Raw genomic sequence first — 16,202 nt, forward strand, 5'->3', positions numbered from 1 at the left:
GTGGATGTAAGCACAGAGAGAGAGCAGTGATGGAGAGAGAGAGTAGAATATTTTATTTTTGTAAAAACCAGGTTTTAAAATTATTCCAGCCAGTCCTTCTTATCCACATTCTTCTCAAACAAGAACAGAACCAATATCATGTATATTGTGTAGTATCCAGTGGCATTGGAATGAAACTCTACATATTCTGGCTAGCTTGAGGTGTAAATTTCTTGAAAATGAAGACCTGTTAGAGGAGACTGATCTGAGTTTCCTGCTCAGAAGCTGTTATTAACGGGGGAGCGTTTGGGTGTTTGTGTTAGGGGACCGGCATGAGCAAAAGAAACCTGCTCTTCTTGACAAAATTCATTTTCACATCAAATCTCCACCGATTGATAAAATGTGTTGATCTTAACTTCAGAAGGAGGAAATAATGAAGTACACAATTGCTCATCAATGCCACAAAATCACTCACAAACACACTGAATCATTTCTATGTCTGCCTCACAAACAACCTCTCGATTGACGTCTATCAACCCCTTGTTGTTTGACTTTATGGTCGTCTCCTTCTACAAGATGATTAAAACGAGGTCTGTGTTCGGAGCCTGTCACAGACTAGTTACTGTATGCATTCCAGCCCGGTGATTCTGATTTCTATCTTTGATAAGCTAGAGCAGAACATTCTGGACTGGCAGTTTTGTGATTTAGGGCCAGACCAGAAACAGAATCAGGAACACAATCTTCAGTTTAAGTGATGTGGAATTCAAGAACAGAGAGGTGATCATATGAGCCACACGGCTACGGAGTAAACTAAGCTCTGTCTTTGTAGATCAACTTAGTTTAACTACAGTTTGGCTGGTTGCATGAGGACATGTGTTCCTCATCCAAAGAAATATTCATGTTTTATGTTCATGTTTGGTGTATGTAAAGTGGGAGAGGAGAGAATTAGAAGGAAGTCATGTTAAATCAGGATTTTCTTGCACGAACCAAGAATCACAGCAAATGAGAAAAAAAACAACCTAGGAGGTGGAGGATTCATCAGCCAGACAACAAATCAAATGCATCCAACATGTGTATATGGTACACATCATCTGCTTATGATGCCTGAACCCAATCTGTCAGCTTTAGATACTCTCTCACTCCCTGCCCGGTCAGGCCACGACACAACTTAACAATAGCCAAACCCTCCCGCAGTTCGATTCAGAGAGTCCTTTTAGCGAATCAAGGGGGCGTCCGACCCCAGCTCCGGCCCCTCTGAGGGGAAAGGGGAGGCCGAGAGAGGAGGGGAGGGAGCCCAGTTTCGGTGGTCTTTTAGTTGGCTTTGGCGCGGAGCTGTGCCCTCTTGCCCGTCACAGCCTGGAAACCGGTCTTGATGCTGGCGACGGAGCAGCGGGAGTGGCACGTTTCACACTGCAGGAAATAGAGGCGAGTGTCCTTCTGCAGGATGGTCTCTGGGGAGCGGCAGGTGTGACACGTCACATATTCCTCTGCGGGGGTGAGAAGACACTTATTAGCACTTCAGTATTCACTGCATGTTCTTTTAGATGTTCTTTTGTTCTTGGTGGAGAAGTACAACATGTGCAACTCATAAATTAAATGTTGGAAACAAAGTTGATTAAAAGATCAGATTTAGCATCGCACTCTTATAAGAGATAACACTTTACCATCCTTTATAAATGGCAAATTGATAGTTAATTAAACTTAGTTAATAGTTATTTTACTGTTAACAAACCATTAAATATTTAAATAAATAATGTTTAATCAGTTTATTGTTGCACACACACCTATATAGGGTCTGAAATTAACTTTTTTCACTGCCTGCTACTTTTGAAATCTCTGCGCTAAATGAAAGAATAATATTTTAGATCTGTTGTCATTCAATGTTCAATATATTTTACACAAAAAACATTATATACATGGTAAATTACAGTGTTCAAATAACACCATAGCTTCCAGGGAAGCCCTATTTTTCTGTGGTGGGAGGGTACTGTACACAGTACTGTACTTTGTTATTGTCATCTATAGTGGTTGTTTGCATAAAACCACACAATTCAAATGATTATGATTATTCAAATATCTGCTTTGATTTAAAAAAAGATCTTGGCAAGCTGCTCAGAGCTAGTGTTAGGAAGTTAAACAGGTCATAATCTCCTCTCTAATATCTATGTTATATTGCTGTGAAAACATCTCCTTCAAACAACTGGATTTATTCAAGTTTCTCACCAAAAACGTATTTTTACGAGATTACATTTGAACACATCACGATAACGTTGCAATTTATCTTAAAACCAAAGTGTTCATTTGAAGAGTCAAACTGGATTAACATTTACTATAATTAATTGTTAATTACTAGGTTTAATTGCTACTTACTGATATATCTTCTCAACACATTTTCTATCTGTTTCTGTTGAAATCTGCCTTTGATCACAAGCTGGTTATTTCCGTCTATGGAACCACTGCGAACAGAAAAAAGGCACAAAGCAAAAACACAAATCAAACTTTCATATCAACGCACACAGAAATGTTTCCTTTCATTTCAGGCCTAAAATTGAATGACTGTATATTCATGAATTTCATGATTGTAAATACAAAAACGTACCTAGTTCCCAACTCAGCCAACAGGAAAGCGAGGAGATGTTTAGGCTGACGATGCAACCTGTGATGAAGAACATGAACGGTCAGTTTGTAGATAACACTTTAATCATGTAGTATTAGTAACAGAGTGAGAGGAGTGTGCCAGGCGGAGGAGTGGGAGGCTCACAGTTTGCAGATGTCTGTGAAGTTTACGAAGGAGGTTTTCTTAGTTCCCACTCGGACCACCTGAGGAGGCTTCATCACAAACTTCCTCTTCTCTCCGGCCACCATGTCCGGGTTCTTCTCTCTCATGATGTTGAAGACTCGGTACAGTAGCTGACACGGAGAAGAGAATGCAAAAAGTTACACCAAAGATCTCAAGAAACTTTTGTAATTGTTCACTTTATAGAGGAGAGAATGTAATTTTTCAAGAAATATACAAAAAAATATATTGATAATACAACATGTAAAATTCATATTGATGGATTTTGCAAGTCCTATTATTCTTCATCTTAAGGCTCATGTTGTCTCAGCAGGTATATCTCTTCCCCGTAAGAGGCTGCTCTTTCCCTCGCCACTCTGCTGCTCTGTAGCCGGTCTGTGAGCGTCGCTGGCTGGCTGGCGAGCGAGCCACGCCCGCGGGCGATTGTGGAGCTTTTCAGCTCCAAAAAGGCAGATAAAAACAGACGATGGACGTCTAAAACAGACAGTATTGTATTTGTTCCAGTTTACAGGAAATAAAGATGGTAAGAAATGAGCTTTCTTCCTCTTTTTCCCGCTACATTGTTTGATGCAACTTTTTTTTTACCGCTTGTGCATATATAACAAGGAAGTAGGATATTTGAGGGGATGAAAAGGCTTTTCATCTGCATCACGTGTGTGTGTGTGTGTGTGTGTGTGTGTGTGTGTGTGTGTGTGTGTGTGTGTGTGTGTGTGTGTGTGTGTGTGTGTGTGTGTGTGTGTTTCCAGCCATCCTACCTCATCATAAGTGTAGTCTCTTTCAGTGCCGGCCCAGGTCGGTCCTGTGAGGGAGCTGAATGAGATCCCATCATTGTTCTTCCCCTCATCGTCCTCCAAAGCTGGAAACACACCATACAAAAATTATGATTACACACGTGTCTTCCTTTAGTTCTCTGCTTTAAACATGAGGTGACTTCTTCTCACCGTCATCCTTCTCCAGTAGCTCTCCCTCATCGAAGTCCACTTTCTTTGCCTTCTTCTTTTTGGTGGGAAGCATCAGGTCCAGGTTGTCCTCCTCCACCACCTCCGTCTGCTCGCCTTCAATTTTCAGCTCCTGATTCGGACCAACGAGAAGTGAAATTTAGCGAGGAGGTGAGAAATGACCGTGTTAATGTGGTTAAGACGAGAGACAGGAGAGTGATGGGAAGGCAAGAAGAAAAAGAAGAAAGAAGAAAGAAAGAAGAAAAACTGGTTGCGGTTCTGCAGTGACTGACCTTTATTCCCTCCTCGACCTCATTATCAAATTTCTTGGATTTCTTCTTCTTTTTCTTCTGGTTGAAGAAGTTCAAGTCGTTCAAATCATCGGACGGCTCTAGAGGAAGAGGAGAGAAAATAAACTGTGGTTCATTCACACTGAATGCAGGCTGGCGGTTAAAAGTACGATGTAACATCCCTCATGAGGAACATGCACTGAGGCATCTCTATTTTCATCCCAACCTTTCTTCCTGACTTCATCTTCATCCAGTTCCAGCTCCTTCTCGTCTCCAATCTCTGGTTCTAACTCCTTCGCCTCCACTTCTTTAGTCTCTTCTCCTCCGCCCCCCTCTTGTCCTTCCTCATCGAGCATGAAGGGCTTCTTCTTCTTCTTCTTCTTTTTGGTCATGTTGGGATCGAAAATCATCTGAAGGAGAGGAAAAGAAGTTTTAAAACTGAGAAAAGTTTCTAACTAACTTTAATAACTTGTTTTTCACCAATTGCTCGACTGCTTCGATCTTTTCCTAGTTTCCACTTCTGTGATTATTGATATTCATTTTTTGGCAGGAAGTTTGATGTATAACTTTGTTTTCTTTAAAATGTCTTCAAATCAGTCGTATCCATTTGGTCACGTTAACGTTTAGAGCACGGTAACGTTAACGTCAACGGCTGCTTTTTGTTTCTGGTAGAAAACATTGACCGTTAGCGACCGTTAGAACACTGATCGTTAAAATTGCAGTAATAACATTAAATTGATTTAGAGCCTGTTAGAAAAACACATATTTAGTGATATATCATTTTAATAATGTTGACCAGCATAACTCTGACAGTTATATTTATACGAATATGTCCAACTAACATTATAAACCAAACAGAGCAGCCGTTGACGTTAACGTTAACGTTTAAAGCACAGTAACAGCTGCTTCTTTGTTTCTGGTAGAGAACACTGACCGTTAGCGACCGTTAAAATTGCAGTAATAACGTTAAATTGATTTAGAGCCTGTTAGAAAAACACATATTTAGTGTTTTGTCATTTTAATACTGTTGACCAGCATGATTCTGACAGTTACATATCGGTAACGAGTAACAAATATGTCCAACTAACGTTAAACCAAACAGAGCAGCCGTTGACGTTAACGTTTAAAGCACAGTAACGGCTGCTTTTTGTTTCTGGTAGAGAACACTGACCGTTAGCGACCGTTAAAACACTGACCGTTAAAATTGCAGTAATAACGTTAAATTGATTTAAAGCCTGTTAGAAAAACACATATTTTGTGATATTTCATTTTAATAATGTTGACCAGCATAATTATGGCAGTTATATTTATACGAATATGTCCAACTAACGTTATAAACCAAACAGAGCAGCCGTTGACGTTAACGTTAACGTTTAAAGCACAGTAACGGCTGCTTCTTTGTTTCTGGTAGAGAACACTGACCGTTAGCGACCGTTAAAATTGCAGTAATAACGTTAAATTGATTTAGAGCCTGTTAGAAAAACACATATTTAGTATTTTGTCATTTTAATAATGTTGACCAGCATGATTCTGACAGTTACATATCGGTAACGAGTAACAAATATGTCCAACTAACGTTAAACCAAACAGAGCAGCCGTTGACGTTAACGTTTAAAGCACAGTAACGGCTGCTTTTAGTTTCTGGTAGAGAACACTGACCGTTAGCGACCGTTAAAACACTGACCGTTAAAGTTGCAGTAACAACGTTAAATTGATTTAGAGCCTGTTAGAAAAACACATATTTTGTGATATTTCATTTTAATAATGTTGACCAGCATAATTATGGCAGTTATATTTATACGAATATGTCCAACTAACGTTATAAACCAAACAGAGCAGCCGTTGACGTTAACGTTAACGTTTAAAGCACAGTAACGGTAGAGAACACTGACCGTTAGAACACTGGCCGTTAGCACCGCAGCTTAGTTACCGGCTGGCTAACGCCTAGCTGGCTAACTCACTAGCGTTCGCTCACTTCAACCCTTTAATGTGAGTATCCAGCTGTGACAGGACGGATTGAGAAATTAAAGTAGTAATTAATAATCTCCACGATGCGATAGATCGTGATACTGCGGTGTGGTGTTTTCTAGTCATTTCAGCCGGTCTGAGCCGGTTGCTAGCTAGCTGCAGCCATGTGAGCGCTGGGAGGAGAACAGACTGACTGAGGCCCAAAGTCATCAACTAACACCGATCCGACCTGATTCATCATCTATATTCACCACAACACGTCTTCACATCAACACAGACTAAAGGGAGGATAACCCGAGATGGCTCACCTCGTCTCCGGACATGTTTGCGGGCTGATTAGTGACTGAAATCAGGCTACTTTGTGTCCCTCGATCAGTCTCCACAATGCTGCGCCGAGAAATGTTCTTGCATCAGCGTTAGATCCGCAGAGCGCAAGCGTGGAGTCGCACAGTCCTGACGTCAGCACTCTGCGACGTAGTGTTTCATTTGGGTGTTCAAGAGCAACATTGCACAACACAAACTGTTGCTAAATGTATGCAATATCTTTAAAGGTTCCATATCATGCTCATTTTCGGGTTCATACTTGTATTTTGTGTTTCTGTAATAAAAAAAACAACTTTATTTTCCTCATACTGTCGGCCTGAATATGCCTGTACTTACCCTCTGTCTGAAACGCTCCGTTTTAGTGCATTTTGACGGAATGCAACGGAATTGCGTTGCTAGGCAAGAGTTTGGGTCCATGTTCCTATACTTCCTGTCAGCTGATGACATTCACATACACTGCAACCAGGGATAAACTGGGACACATTTAGAATGTTTATGTTTAAAATTGTGTCAAGGGTAAATATTGTATATTCATGACATCACCAATGGACAGAAATCCTGACAGCTTGTTTCAAATGCAGAGTTTCTGAATACGGGCTGTGTGTATCTCCCTGTGGATTGAGCGTTTCAATACTTTCACAGTATTTATATAGGACTTAAGCCTGCTTTATAATTAAAAAAAAACATGGAAATCTCACTTTTTTATTATATGGGACCTTTAAAGTTTTTAAGTGAAATTATTGTCGTACTCTATGGTCTCTTTTTTTATTTTATTTTTTATTTTATGTTTGTTTTGTTTCATTTCTGTTATCCTTTTATGTTTGGCACAGCTCTTTGTTTATGTTTTCGCTATGCTTCTTCTGTATGTAAATGTTTTTAATGTTTTCTGCTGTTACTATGTATACTGCCATTCCAAAATAATAAAAAAAAAAAACTGTTGCCAAATAAGATGTCTGTACATTTATTTCCCAATGTTTTGATTTCAGAATTTTCCCTTTCCTATGAAAATGTATTGTGTGGTTTCCTTACTTACTCTTCTACCAAAAAAATACATATTATATCATTAATTTGATTTTATTACTTGCAAAATCTCATATTCAGAAATAAAAAAATTCCAAAACCGTCCCTTTTAATATTTGAAAATGAATTAAAGCAAATACATTAATCCAATCATAGCCTAAATTCTAAAAATAGAAAAGCTATTAAAACCTTAAATCTATATAACCTCTATAACTTTTTTATGAACTGATTTATGATTTCTGTCAGTGCTCTGATCCCTGACATTTTCTGTTTATGTATTTGTTGTTGTGAATAAAATAAAAAAAAACTGTTGCTAAATATGTACATTATGAGTTTGTAGAGGTATGATAGATCTGTTTCATCACAAAAACTGACAAATTGACAGTTTATTTATATGTGTGCAAAACAGGGTTTTTGGCCTGAATTTACTTTAATCTGTTAAATCACTTCTTAAACTTTACTTATATATAAATGCATTCTCTTAAACTGTATTATATTGATTATTTTTTATTATTTTATATTGTTTTAATTTACTTATTTTTATTTTTCTCATGTCCAGTTCCTTTTGTTCCATGTTGTGTAACTTGTAGACTGATTATAAATGTTTTTTTTTAATCATTGTCTACCATCTTTATTTAGTATTTTACTTTTCTTTTTTTTTTTTGAAAAGTGCTATAATCATTGTTTATTATTAACAATATCATTATGTGTGTATGTAGCTGTATATTCAGGATAATCACAATTATTCTGCTCTTCCCTCCCGATGCTACAGTATGTCCTTCTAAAAATTCATACATTATTGAGCAAGACAGTCAGAAGTGTACACCTGTTAGCATGTACAGTATAAACACAACTGGTTGACATTAAAGCCCTGAATCTAAAACTTGTACACTGATCAGCCATAACATTATGACCACTGACAGGTGATGTGAATAACATTGGTTTGAATTACAACTAGAATGTTTTTCCCTATTAATCGATTAGTTGATCGACAGAAAGTTCATTGGAAAGTATTTTTTTAATCCAATTTAAAGGTCCCATATTGTAAAAAAAATAGATTTTCATCTTTTATGTTATAGAGCAGGTTTAAGTGCTATATAAATACTGTTACTATCAAACCGCTCAATATACGGAGAAAAACACACAGCCCGTATTCAGAAATTGTGCGTTTGTAACAATCCGTTAGGATTTCTGTCCATTTGTGATGTCACAAACATACAATATTTAGACCATTACGTGGCTTTAAACATTCTCAATGGGTCCCAGTTTATTTTCCTGTTGCAGTGTATGTAAATAACATCAGCTGGCAGGAAGTAAACATGGACCCAAACTGTTGCCTAGCAACGCAATTCCATTGCAATTCCACTGAAATGCACTAAAACAGAGCGTTTCAGAGAGAGGGTAAATAAAGATATATTCAGTCAGACAGTATGAGGAAAATAAAGTTTTTTTTTAACATTACAGCATGTAAACATGTTCTAGTAGAAACACAAAATACAAGTATGAACCTGAAAATGAGCATGATATGAGTCTTTTATGTAAGTTTTTAAGTTAAAGTGACACACACTTGATGACTCCAGCTTCTCAAACGCGAGGATTTGCTGCTTTTCTTTGACAGTAACTGTCGGACGTCACCTATATGGGCTTATTATAAAAGACAAAACTACAATAAAAGAATTGAAAACCTTTAATGATTTTGCAAATAATATTCTCATCTGGATAAATAAAACAGAAATGCAAACATGCTTGTCCATCCGTCCTTGTGTTATGTTTTTTTTTTCTATGTAAAAAATGCACATAATGACTTTGAAAAACTAAAGGAATTAACTCTTTAAACTTCAAAATGTTGTAGATTGACTACAATCTAATCTTTTACAAACCACCATCTCCTTCAAGATGCAGTTAATAAGGTGTGACAATAGTTTATTATTATTATTATTATTTTTTTCAACATTATACAATTTGAAACAAAAACCCCTCATGGGAAGGACTGAGACAGGCAGAGCAGGATGAAACTGTTTAAGGTTTAACATCTCTCTTTCTAGCCGTGCGTTGTGATCTGTATTGTGATTTCCCCCATTGTTGCATGCTTCACACAACCCCAACACGACCTCTCCGTGATGGCAGAAATACAGGATATAAAAAGAGACACATTTGGGATATTTACACCAAATAACAAGAACCACTGGTGAGGGGGGGACGTCGCTGAAACGGCGACAGGAGGCGAAGAGGAGGAAGAAGAGGGAAAGGGACAAAGCACGCAGCCTGAAACAAAAGAAAGAGGTTCTGGCAAACACACACAGCTCGTAGCTTCTTCATCCAGCTCATGCTCAGCTGTTCTCCTATTTTCCACAGCATTAACAAAAAAAACAAGAGAGCTAAGGACTGTTATTTTTGTCAATAAGGGAAAAAAACAAAAAACAAACATCCAGCCAGTTTAACGCCACAAACACAGGTAAACATGTGAAACAGATTTTGAGGATTTAGACCTCCATGAAATTAAACTTCCCTGCCATCCAGTGACGTTAGCGACGCCACGATGCCTGTAACACTAATCTGAAATCTCCTTTATCGTACCTACAGAGCTCACAGTAATACTCCTCAATATGAACTCTGTGGGCGCTGAAAGAGCCCTGCCCGTGCAGTACAATGATCAATAAGTGCTAGTATTGGGTTAAAATTGAGGGTAAAACTATTAGGTGACATTATATGATGTTAGGTTGCCAAAGTACAGTGATAAGAGCTTCAATATAAAAGCCCCCGACTGGCTTGTCTGCGGAGCACCCAGGGGTTTCTGTATTCGTGAAGGGGACAGGAAAACAAAGTTTTCTACAGCATTTTTGCTTTTTCGTAGTGTTACATAAAGTCAGCTCACCTCAGACACACAAAAATATACTCATACACAACATCACTATCATGTCCATTCATCCCTCCTTGCTCCTTCCTCTTCCCTCTCTGATGCAGGTATGATGTGGCAGATGCTGCGTTTACATGGCTTCCATCGCCCAGCGCTGCAGGTCCTCCATGTCGTCCTCGTCCTCCTCTTTCTTGCCTTTTAGGGGTGAAAAGACAGAAATAATAGTTGTGAGAGAGATGCGGATGAATCGGTACAGTTGTGTTTAGCTTCATCTCTGTAAACAGATTCTGCATTCACGTGTAGAATCTGCATCTTTTTTAGCATCAGAAGCGTTCTGGTTTCTGTTTGTTGTCCGAGTTGTAACGACCAATCAAGTTGGAGCAGGCTTTGAGAAACGTTCAAAAGAGGCGGAACGCTTTGGCTGAAATGCAATCTGGGATCCTACTGGCTACCGTCGGACGATGATTTAGCTTTTTATTGGTTTAAAATGAGCTTGTAAACTGGCTGCTTGTGAAAAAATCCGGTAATAGACGTCTTCTCTCAACTCCAGTCTCGCATCTCAAGTTGCTAATCGGACTGTAAACAATGCGCAGCGCACCAGAACCCCAGAAATCTAGCCCCTTGCCCCCAGAGGCTTATCCATCGTCAGAATGATAGCTGATGGGTTTTTTAGCTGATCTCAGCTGGTTTCCAGACCTCATCCTGAACCAGGATTGACCTCGACCTCAAACCTCAACATTAACAGCTTGAGCTGAAGCAAACGTTACACATTTTTGGAAAATATGATTATTTGCTTTCTGGCAAGAGTTAGATGAGAAGATTGACTCTCATGTCTGTACTGGGGATGGAGGATACATTACCGGCTGACAAGTAGGAAAATTAAATTAGTTTTTTTTTCTGATAATTATTTCCAGCAAATTAAATTAGCACTTTCCATCTGCCAACACAGAGGAAATGTTGTGCTGTGGCCTGTGGAGGTAAAAATTTCAGGTCGTCAGCCACCATGGCAGATTTTCCTTATATTAAGATATATTATTTTTAAAAAGCTAAATTAGCTAAAAAAGCTAAATTAAAAGCTAAATTAAAAATAGTCAGGGATTAAGGTTACATGATATATTTCATATTCCTACTGTCTGGTACCACTTACTCAGTGTTTACACAGACCGTTGCTATGTATAACAGACCGTTGCTATGGGCGCAATTCTGATGTTGGACTCTGGCGGACCGTTTTTGTGTAAATTTCTTGATTTCTTTAGTAAGTAGCCGTGTAATAAGCGTGATAATGTACAGCTAGCGGGTCATTGTTGTGAAATAAACCCTCCGCTTCATGTCTGTGTGCCGCATTTCACAACAATGACCGTGTGCCGGACTATTTCTTGGCCTTGACCAATAACTTCATGGCGTCTCCACCGGTTACCTGGAAACTGTGCAAAGCCGAGAAATAGTCCGGCATATAACACCCCATAAAGTCTTCTCATCTAACTCTCCGCCGGAGAGCGAATAACCATATTTACATAAGTGTCAAACTATTCCTTTAACAAAAGAACTATGTTGCAGTCAGGCCCACAGAGTTGTCGTATCAGTTATTTAAAAGTCTCTTACCAGTTCTGGATATTGAAGTAGAAGGCACGTTGGGGAGGGGGGCGTTCTCTGGTCCCCCGATCTCCAGCAGGTTTTTGTCCAGCTCCTCCTGTTCCAGCTCTTCCAGCTCCGCCAGCAGGTCATCCTGACAAAGACAGCAAACAACACTCAAGATGAGGAGAATCACAAACTAATTCATGCAAAAGCAAACAGATATTGATCCTAGTAAAACAATACAGATTAAATATAAGATGTTGTTTTTGTTTTCATAATGAGGGATGGTATAATCTGGTCCTAATCTTGTGCGTCTGTACACTTGGTGAGTAAAACGTCTCGCCGAGACAAAATACTTCACGACAATTGACTGAGAATTTGAGAAAGAGCGTATTCATTCTTATTGTTCCTCAATGACTGAATACCATCAGTTGTGGTGAAGTTGGTCTGAATAAGACCATTCAAAAATAAGGCAGCCGTAATGACTCAAGAAACACAGAGGTCAATGAACTGTGTTTAACCTGGTTGGTCTCAAAACAACGCTGGGCAGCACAGAGGACGCAGCTAAACTTTGCTCTACTGGGTTAACCCCGTGTTATCATCAGTCCATCGTTTATTACTGGATGTTAAACAGGGAGGAACAAAATTTAATATCTGAAAAGCGTTGCTCACGTCATCAAACTCCTCTCCGAAGCCGACAGGTTTGGAGATGGCGTCGGAGATCTCCTGAGCCAGCTCCTGCTGCTCCGTAATGTCCTGCATCAGGTCGTCCACTTTGTCGATGTCCCTGAAACAACAAGCAGAGGAGGATTCATATGGGAGTAAAACAGAATGCACTATTACAATTAATTAATCACTCATTTTTTTATCTGTTCAAAATGCACCTTAAAAGGGAGATTTGTCAAGTATTTAATACTCTCATCAACATGGGAGTGAGGAAATATGCTGCTTTATGTAAATGTATGTATATATGTATTAATGGAAATCAATTAACAACAAAAAACAATGATAAATATTGTACAGAAACCCTCACAGGTACTGCATTTAGCATAAAAAATATGCTCAAATCATAACATGGCAAACTGCAGCCCAACAGCCAACAACAGCTAACAACAGCTGTCAGTGTGTCAGTGTGCTGACTTGACTATGACTTATCCCAAACTGCATGTGATTATCATAAAGTGGGCATGTCTGTAAAGGGGAGACTCGTGGGTACCCATAGAACCCATTTTCATTCACATATCTTGAGGTCAGAGGTCAAGGGACCCCTTTGGAAATGGCCATTCCAGTTTTTCCTCGCCAAAATTTAGCGTAAGTTTGTAGCGTTATTTAACCCAGCGTCATTTACCTATACATTCTGATAAATTGGCAGAGTAAGAAGTATTTTAGCATTTTGGCGAGGAAATGTGTATGAATGCCTGTTTTTATTATATATTCTTAATGTTATTTTTGAGCCTGTCACTGATGACATAATAACATCTGGTGCTGATGGGATTGGATTAGGGAGGAATTACTGGGTCAAATCCTCTGTATTTTGTTACGAGCGCAGCATGCTCCTCAAAATCTTTCTATTGATTTAGAACAGACTGACTCTTTTTTTACCCTCCCCATAGTCCCATAAAGGTAATTAAAAAGCAGCATTTATTAACAGGCTTCACTTCAGTCCAATCCATCAATCAATCGAACTTAATCAGTGACCAGGTGCTCGCTCTTACATGTTTTCATGGGCAGACTTCATGGCCTTTGCAGCGATGCCCATGTTCTTGAGCACTTCAGTGTTGGTGTTGGCGTTCTCCAGAGCCTCTCTCTGGAACTCGATGGTCGACAGCGTGCCGTCGATCTGGTCGAGCTGCTTCTCATACCGCTTCTTTCTTTTCAAAGCCTGCAGAGCCGCTGAGGAGAGAAAGACAGAAGGAGTCAGGATGAATAGATTGTCATAAAAATAGATTGATTGCGTAGAAATTATATTCAATGAAAGTGAAGTGAAACTGTGAATCATGGGGATTGTTTTGTCCTTTAACAGGAACGACAGCCTGAATAAGTGGTTAAACATTTGCAATAGTCGTCAGCGTATCTTGTGCTTTCAGATCCACCACTGAGTGGAATCATGAATAAGATGCTGCCACACTAATCCACCATGTTAGTGACAATTAGATATAGCTTGGGAGAGGCACTTGGCTGAGGAGACGGAAAATAGAAATGAATCAGCCACAGTAGTCACATGACCACAACCACTAACTCACACCTGATAGGCTGTAGTGAAACTGTCCCTGGTATGACAGTGTCATGACAGTGTCATACCAGGTTGACTCATGCTGTCAACCTTAGATGACATAGTTGAAGTAAAGACAATGTACTCAAACTATTCAAGCAAAGTACAAGAACAAAACTTTCTATTTTTGGAATGCACTGTTACGCCAAGAGGTCTGCAACTTCTTGGCATGGCATTATAGATTTATATTATATCATTGCAATAACAAATTATATTTTTTGGGTCACTAGTGGTGACATAAATCAATCCATTGGTCAGTCTGACCATCAGTTTTTCTTACTCCAGCACTTCATTCCAGAGCAACATATTTCAACAACTACTGGCCGGGTTGGCACGAGATTAAGATAAGATAAGATAAGATAAGATAAGATAATCATGTATTAGTCCCACTGCGGGGAAATTTTCAGGATTGCAGCAGTAAAGGGGTACAGTGCAAACAACAAGAGGCATCAGTAAAAAACAAAACAAGATCTAATAAATAAGCAAGTAAACAATAAGATATAGTAAGTAAGTAAGTAAGCAGTAAAAAAACAAGATATTAAAAAGAAATAGTCTGAATAAATGTTTAGGTTCATATTATTGCACATATGCATATGAAATATGAAATACACATATGAAATGAATGAATGAATGAAATATTAAATGTTGATGAAACTGACTAAACCTATTGTTTTGCACCACTGTTAGGTCACAATTTGACCCATATACTATGGATATTCATGATCCCAGAGGATTTATCTTATATTTTGGTGACATTTTCATGTATTCTAGCTAAATGTCCATTTGCATGCAAGTAATAAATCATAATAAATTCAACAACCAACCCACCACATTCATGAGCTTTCATCAGCAGCCATTCTCAGGCCTTTAAAAGTCAAACTTTACCAACAACATATCAGTCCTTACTTCAATAAACAGGTGCTAACCATGTTTGTATGTTGTATTAATGCTAAGGGTCTTCTGGTTACTTTACTATTTTGCTTTCATATTGCCCAGCATTAGTGTAATAAACAACATTAAGTTTGTGGGTCTTTATAGTTGTTTTCTGGCTTTATTACCTTCTATAATAATAATAATAATAATATCTCAGGTAGCTGGAGGTCTGTAGGTTTCTATCCAGACTTCTGTCCAAGGTGCAAACACGTCCACCTATCTGACTGTGACATCACCTCCTTTTAACATATGCAACCCTTGTCCTGACACACTGAGCTTTATCACCAGTCTCTCTCTATGCAGTAGTCATATATATGTAGTTAACTCTAGCTGTACCACTCTGCCACACCTCTTTCATTTTTAAATGGCCACTTATCAATGAACAACGTGAATCACCACCACCACAGTAATGTTGGGCAAAAGACAAGGTTACCTCAGCGTAAACAAGTCAATATTAAATCAATAATAAGCTGAAATCTCACACACACTTAGACATAACCTCCAGTGATCTCTGGATACCGACATGTAGGTGAGGCTGCCAACAGTTCAAAGTTAGCCAACTTAGCTGCTAACAGTTAGCTTTAGTGCTTGTTTTAGAGGTAGTAAATGATAAAGTGAAGCACGTGTTTGATAATAAACACTGATTCCTCACCTCTTTTGTTTTTTGTGCCGTTCTTCTTGGCGATTTGCAACTCCTGCTCGATCTTCTTCTCTAGGAACTCCTGCTTCTTGGTTAGCATCTCCTCCGTCTCTCGGAGCTTCTGGATCGCCTCCTGTGGACTCGGTCCTTTTCCTCCTTTTCCTCCTCCTCCGAAGATCTTAGCAAACAACGACATTATCTAAAGGGAGGGGGGAGCTACAAGTACACTAATTATATATATATAAAAAAACAGAACCACCCGTGAGAATCTCCGCTTAGCTAGCTCTCTGCTAGGCTCCTCTGACACTTCGCCCTGTCGCCTGAAACCTGGAAGGGTTGTTGATGTTTTTTCACTTCCTGGTTAAGGCCCGATGACGTCATGTTGGACGATGACGTGCTTGTATGATCTCTGTCTCCATCTGTTGGACAACTGGAGCACTCAATATATTACTTTATTACAGTACATTACTTATTTACTTTGTAATTAAAGGTCTCATTGATAAAAATTTTATGCAGACATAAAAAAATATTTTTTTAATAAAAATAATAATAATGATACAACCACAGATCCTTTAGAAAGGTGCCAAATAAAAGTATAGCTTTTCCTGA

General features: G+C 38.8%; 2 protein-coding genes across 2 annotated transcripts; both read right to left on the reverse strand.

Moving 5' to 3' along the window:
* Positions 1-30: 30 nt before the first annotated feature.
* eif2s2 (eukaryotic translation initiation factor 2, subunit 2 beta) lies at positions 31-6,429 on the reverse strand. Its single transcript, XM_037772823.1, has 9 exons — positions 6,281-6,429; positions 4,231-4,414; positions 4,008-4,105; positions 3,718-3,847; positions 3,532-3,632; positions 2,741-2,889; positions 2,579-2,635; positions 2,350-2,435; positions 31-1,466 (listed from the first exon to the last, which is right to left on the reverse strand). The coding sequence occupies exons 1-9, from the start codon at positions 6,293-6,295 to the stop codon at positions 1,291-1,293; spliced, it is 996 nt and encodes a 331-aa protein (XP_037628751.1). The 5' UTR covers positions 6,296-6,429; the 3' UTR covers positions 31-1,290.
* Positions 6,430-8,987: 2,558 nt separating this feature from the next.
* On the reverse strand, positions 8,988-15,961 carry LOC119490150 (charged multivesicular body protein 4c-like). The gene is made up of 5 exons (XM_037773368.1): positions 15,606-15,961; positions 13,464-13,641; positions 12,421-12,535; positions 11,776-11,899; positions 8,988-10,368 (listed from the first exon to the last, which is right to left on the reverse strand). Exons 1-5 carry the CDS (start codon positions 15,787-15,789, stop codon positions 10,304-10,306), a joined length of 666 nt encoding a protein of 221 aa, XP_037629296.1. The 5' UTR covers positions 15,790-15,961; the 3' UTR covers positions 8,988-10,303.
* Positions 15,962-16,202: the final 241 nt, after the last annotated feature.

The sequence above is a fragment of the Sebastes umbrosus genome, chromosome 6 (assembly GCF_015220745.1).
Source record: "Sebastes umbrosus isolate fSebUmb1 chromosome 6, fSebUmb1.pri, whole genome shotgun sequence".
Lineage (NCBI taxonomy): Eukaryota > Metazoa > Chordata > Actinopteri > Perciformes > Sebastidae > Sebastes > Sebastes umbrosus.

What these genes read in the sequence shown, in the direction of transcription:
- LOC119490150 (XM_037773368.1), bottom strand. Translation starts at nt 15,789, where the DNA reads ATGTCGTTGTTTGCTAAGATCTTCGGAGGAGGAGGAAAAGGAGGAAAA. An exon ending in CGGCACAAAAAACAAAAGAG is followed by an intron (nt 13,642 to 15,605) that starts GTGAGGAATCAG and finishes TTCTCTCCTCAG; the next exon opens with CGGCTCTGCAGGCTTTGAAA. An exon ending in TACTTCAATATCCAGAACTG is followed by an intron (nt 10,369 to 11,775) that starts GTAAGAGACTTT and finishes CACCCCTAAAAG; the next exon opens with GCAAGAAAGAGGAGGACGAG.
- eif2s2 (XM_037772823.1), bottom strand. An exon ending in AGGTCGAGGAGGGAATAAAG is followed by an intron (nt 3,848 to 4,007) that starts GTCAGTCACTGC and finishes GGTCCGAATCAG; the next exon opens with GAGCTGAAAATTGAAGGCGA. An exon ending in GAGACTACACTTATGATGAG is followed by an intron (nt 2,890 to 3,531) that starts GTAGGATGGCTG and finishes TCTCCGTGTCAG; the next exon opens with CTACTGTACCGAGTCTTCAA.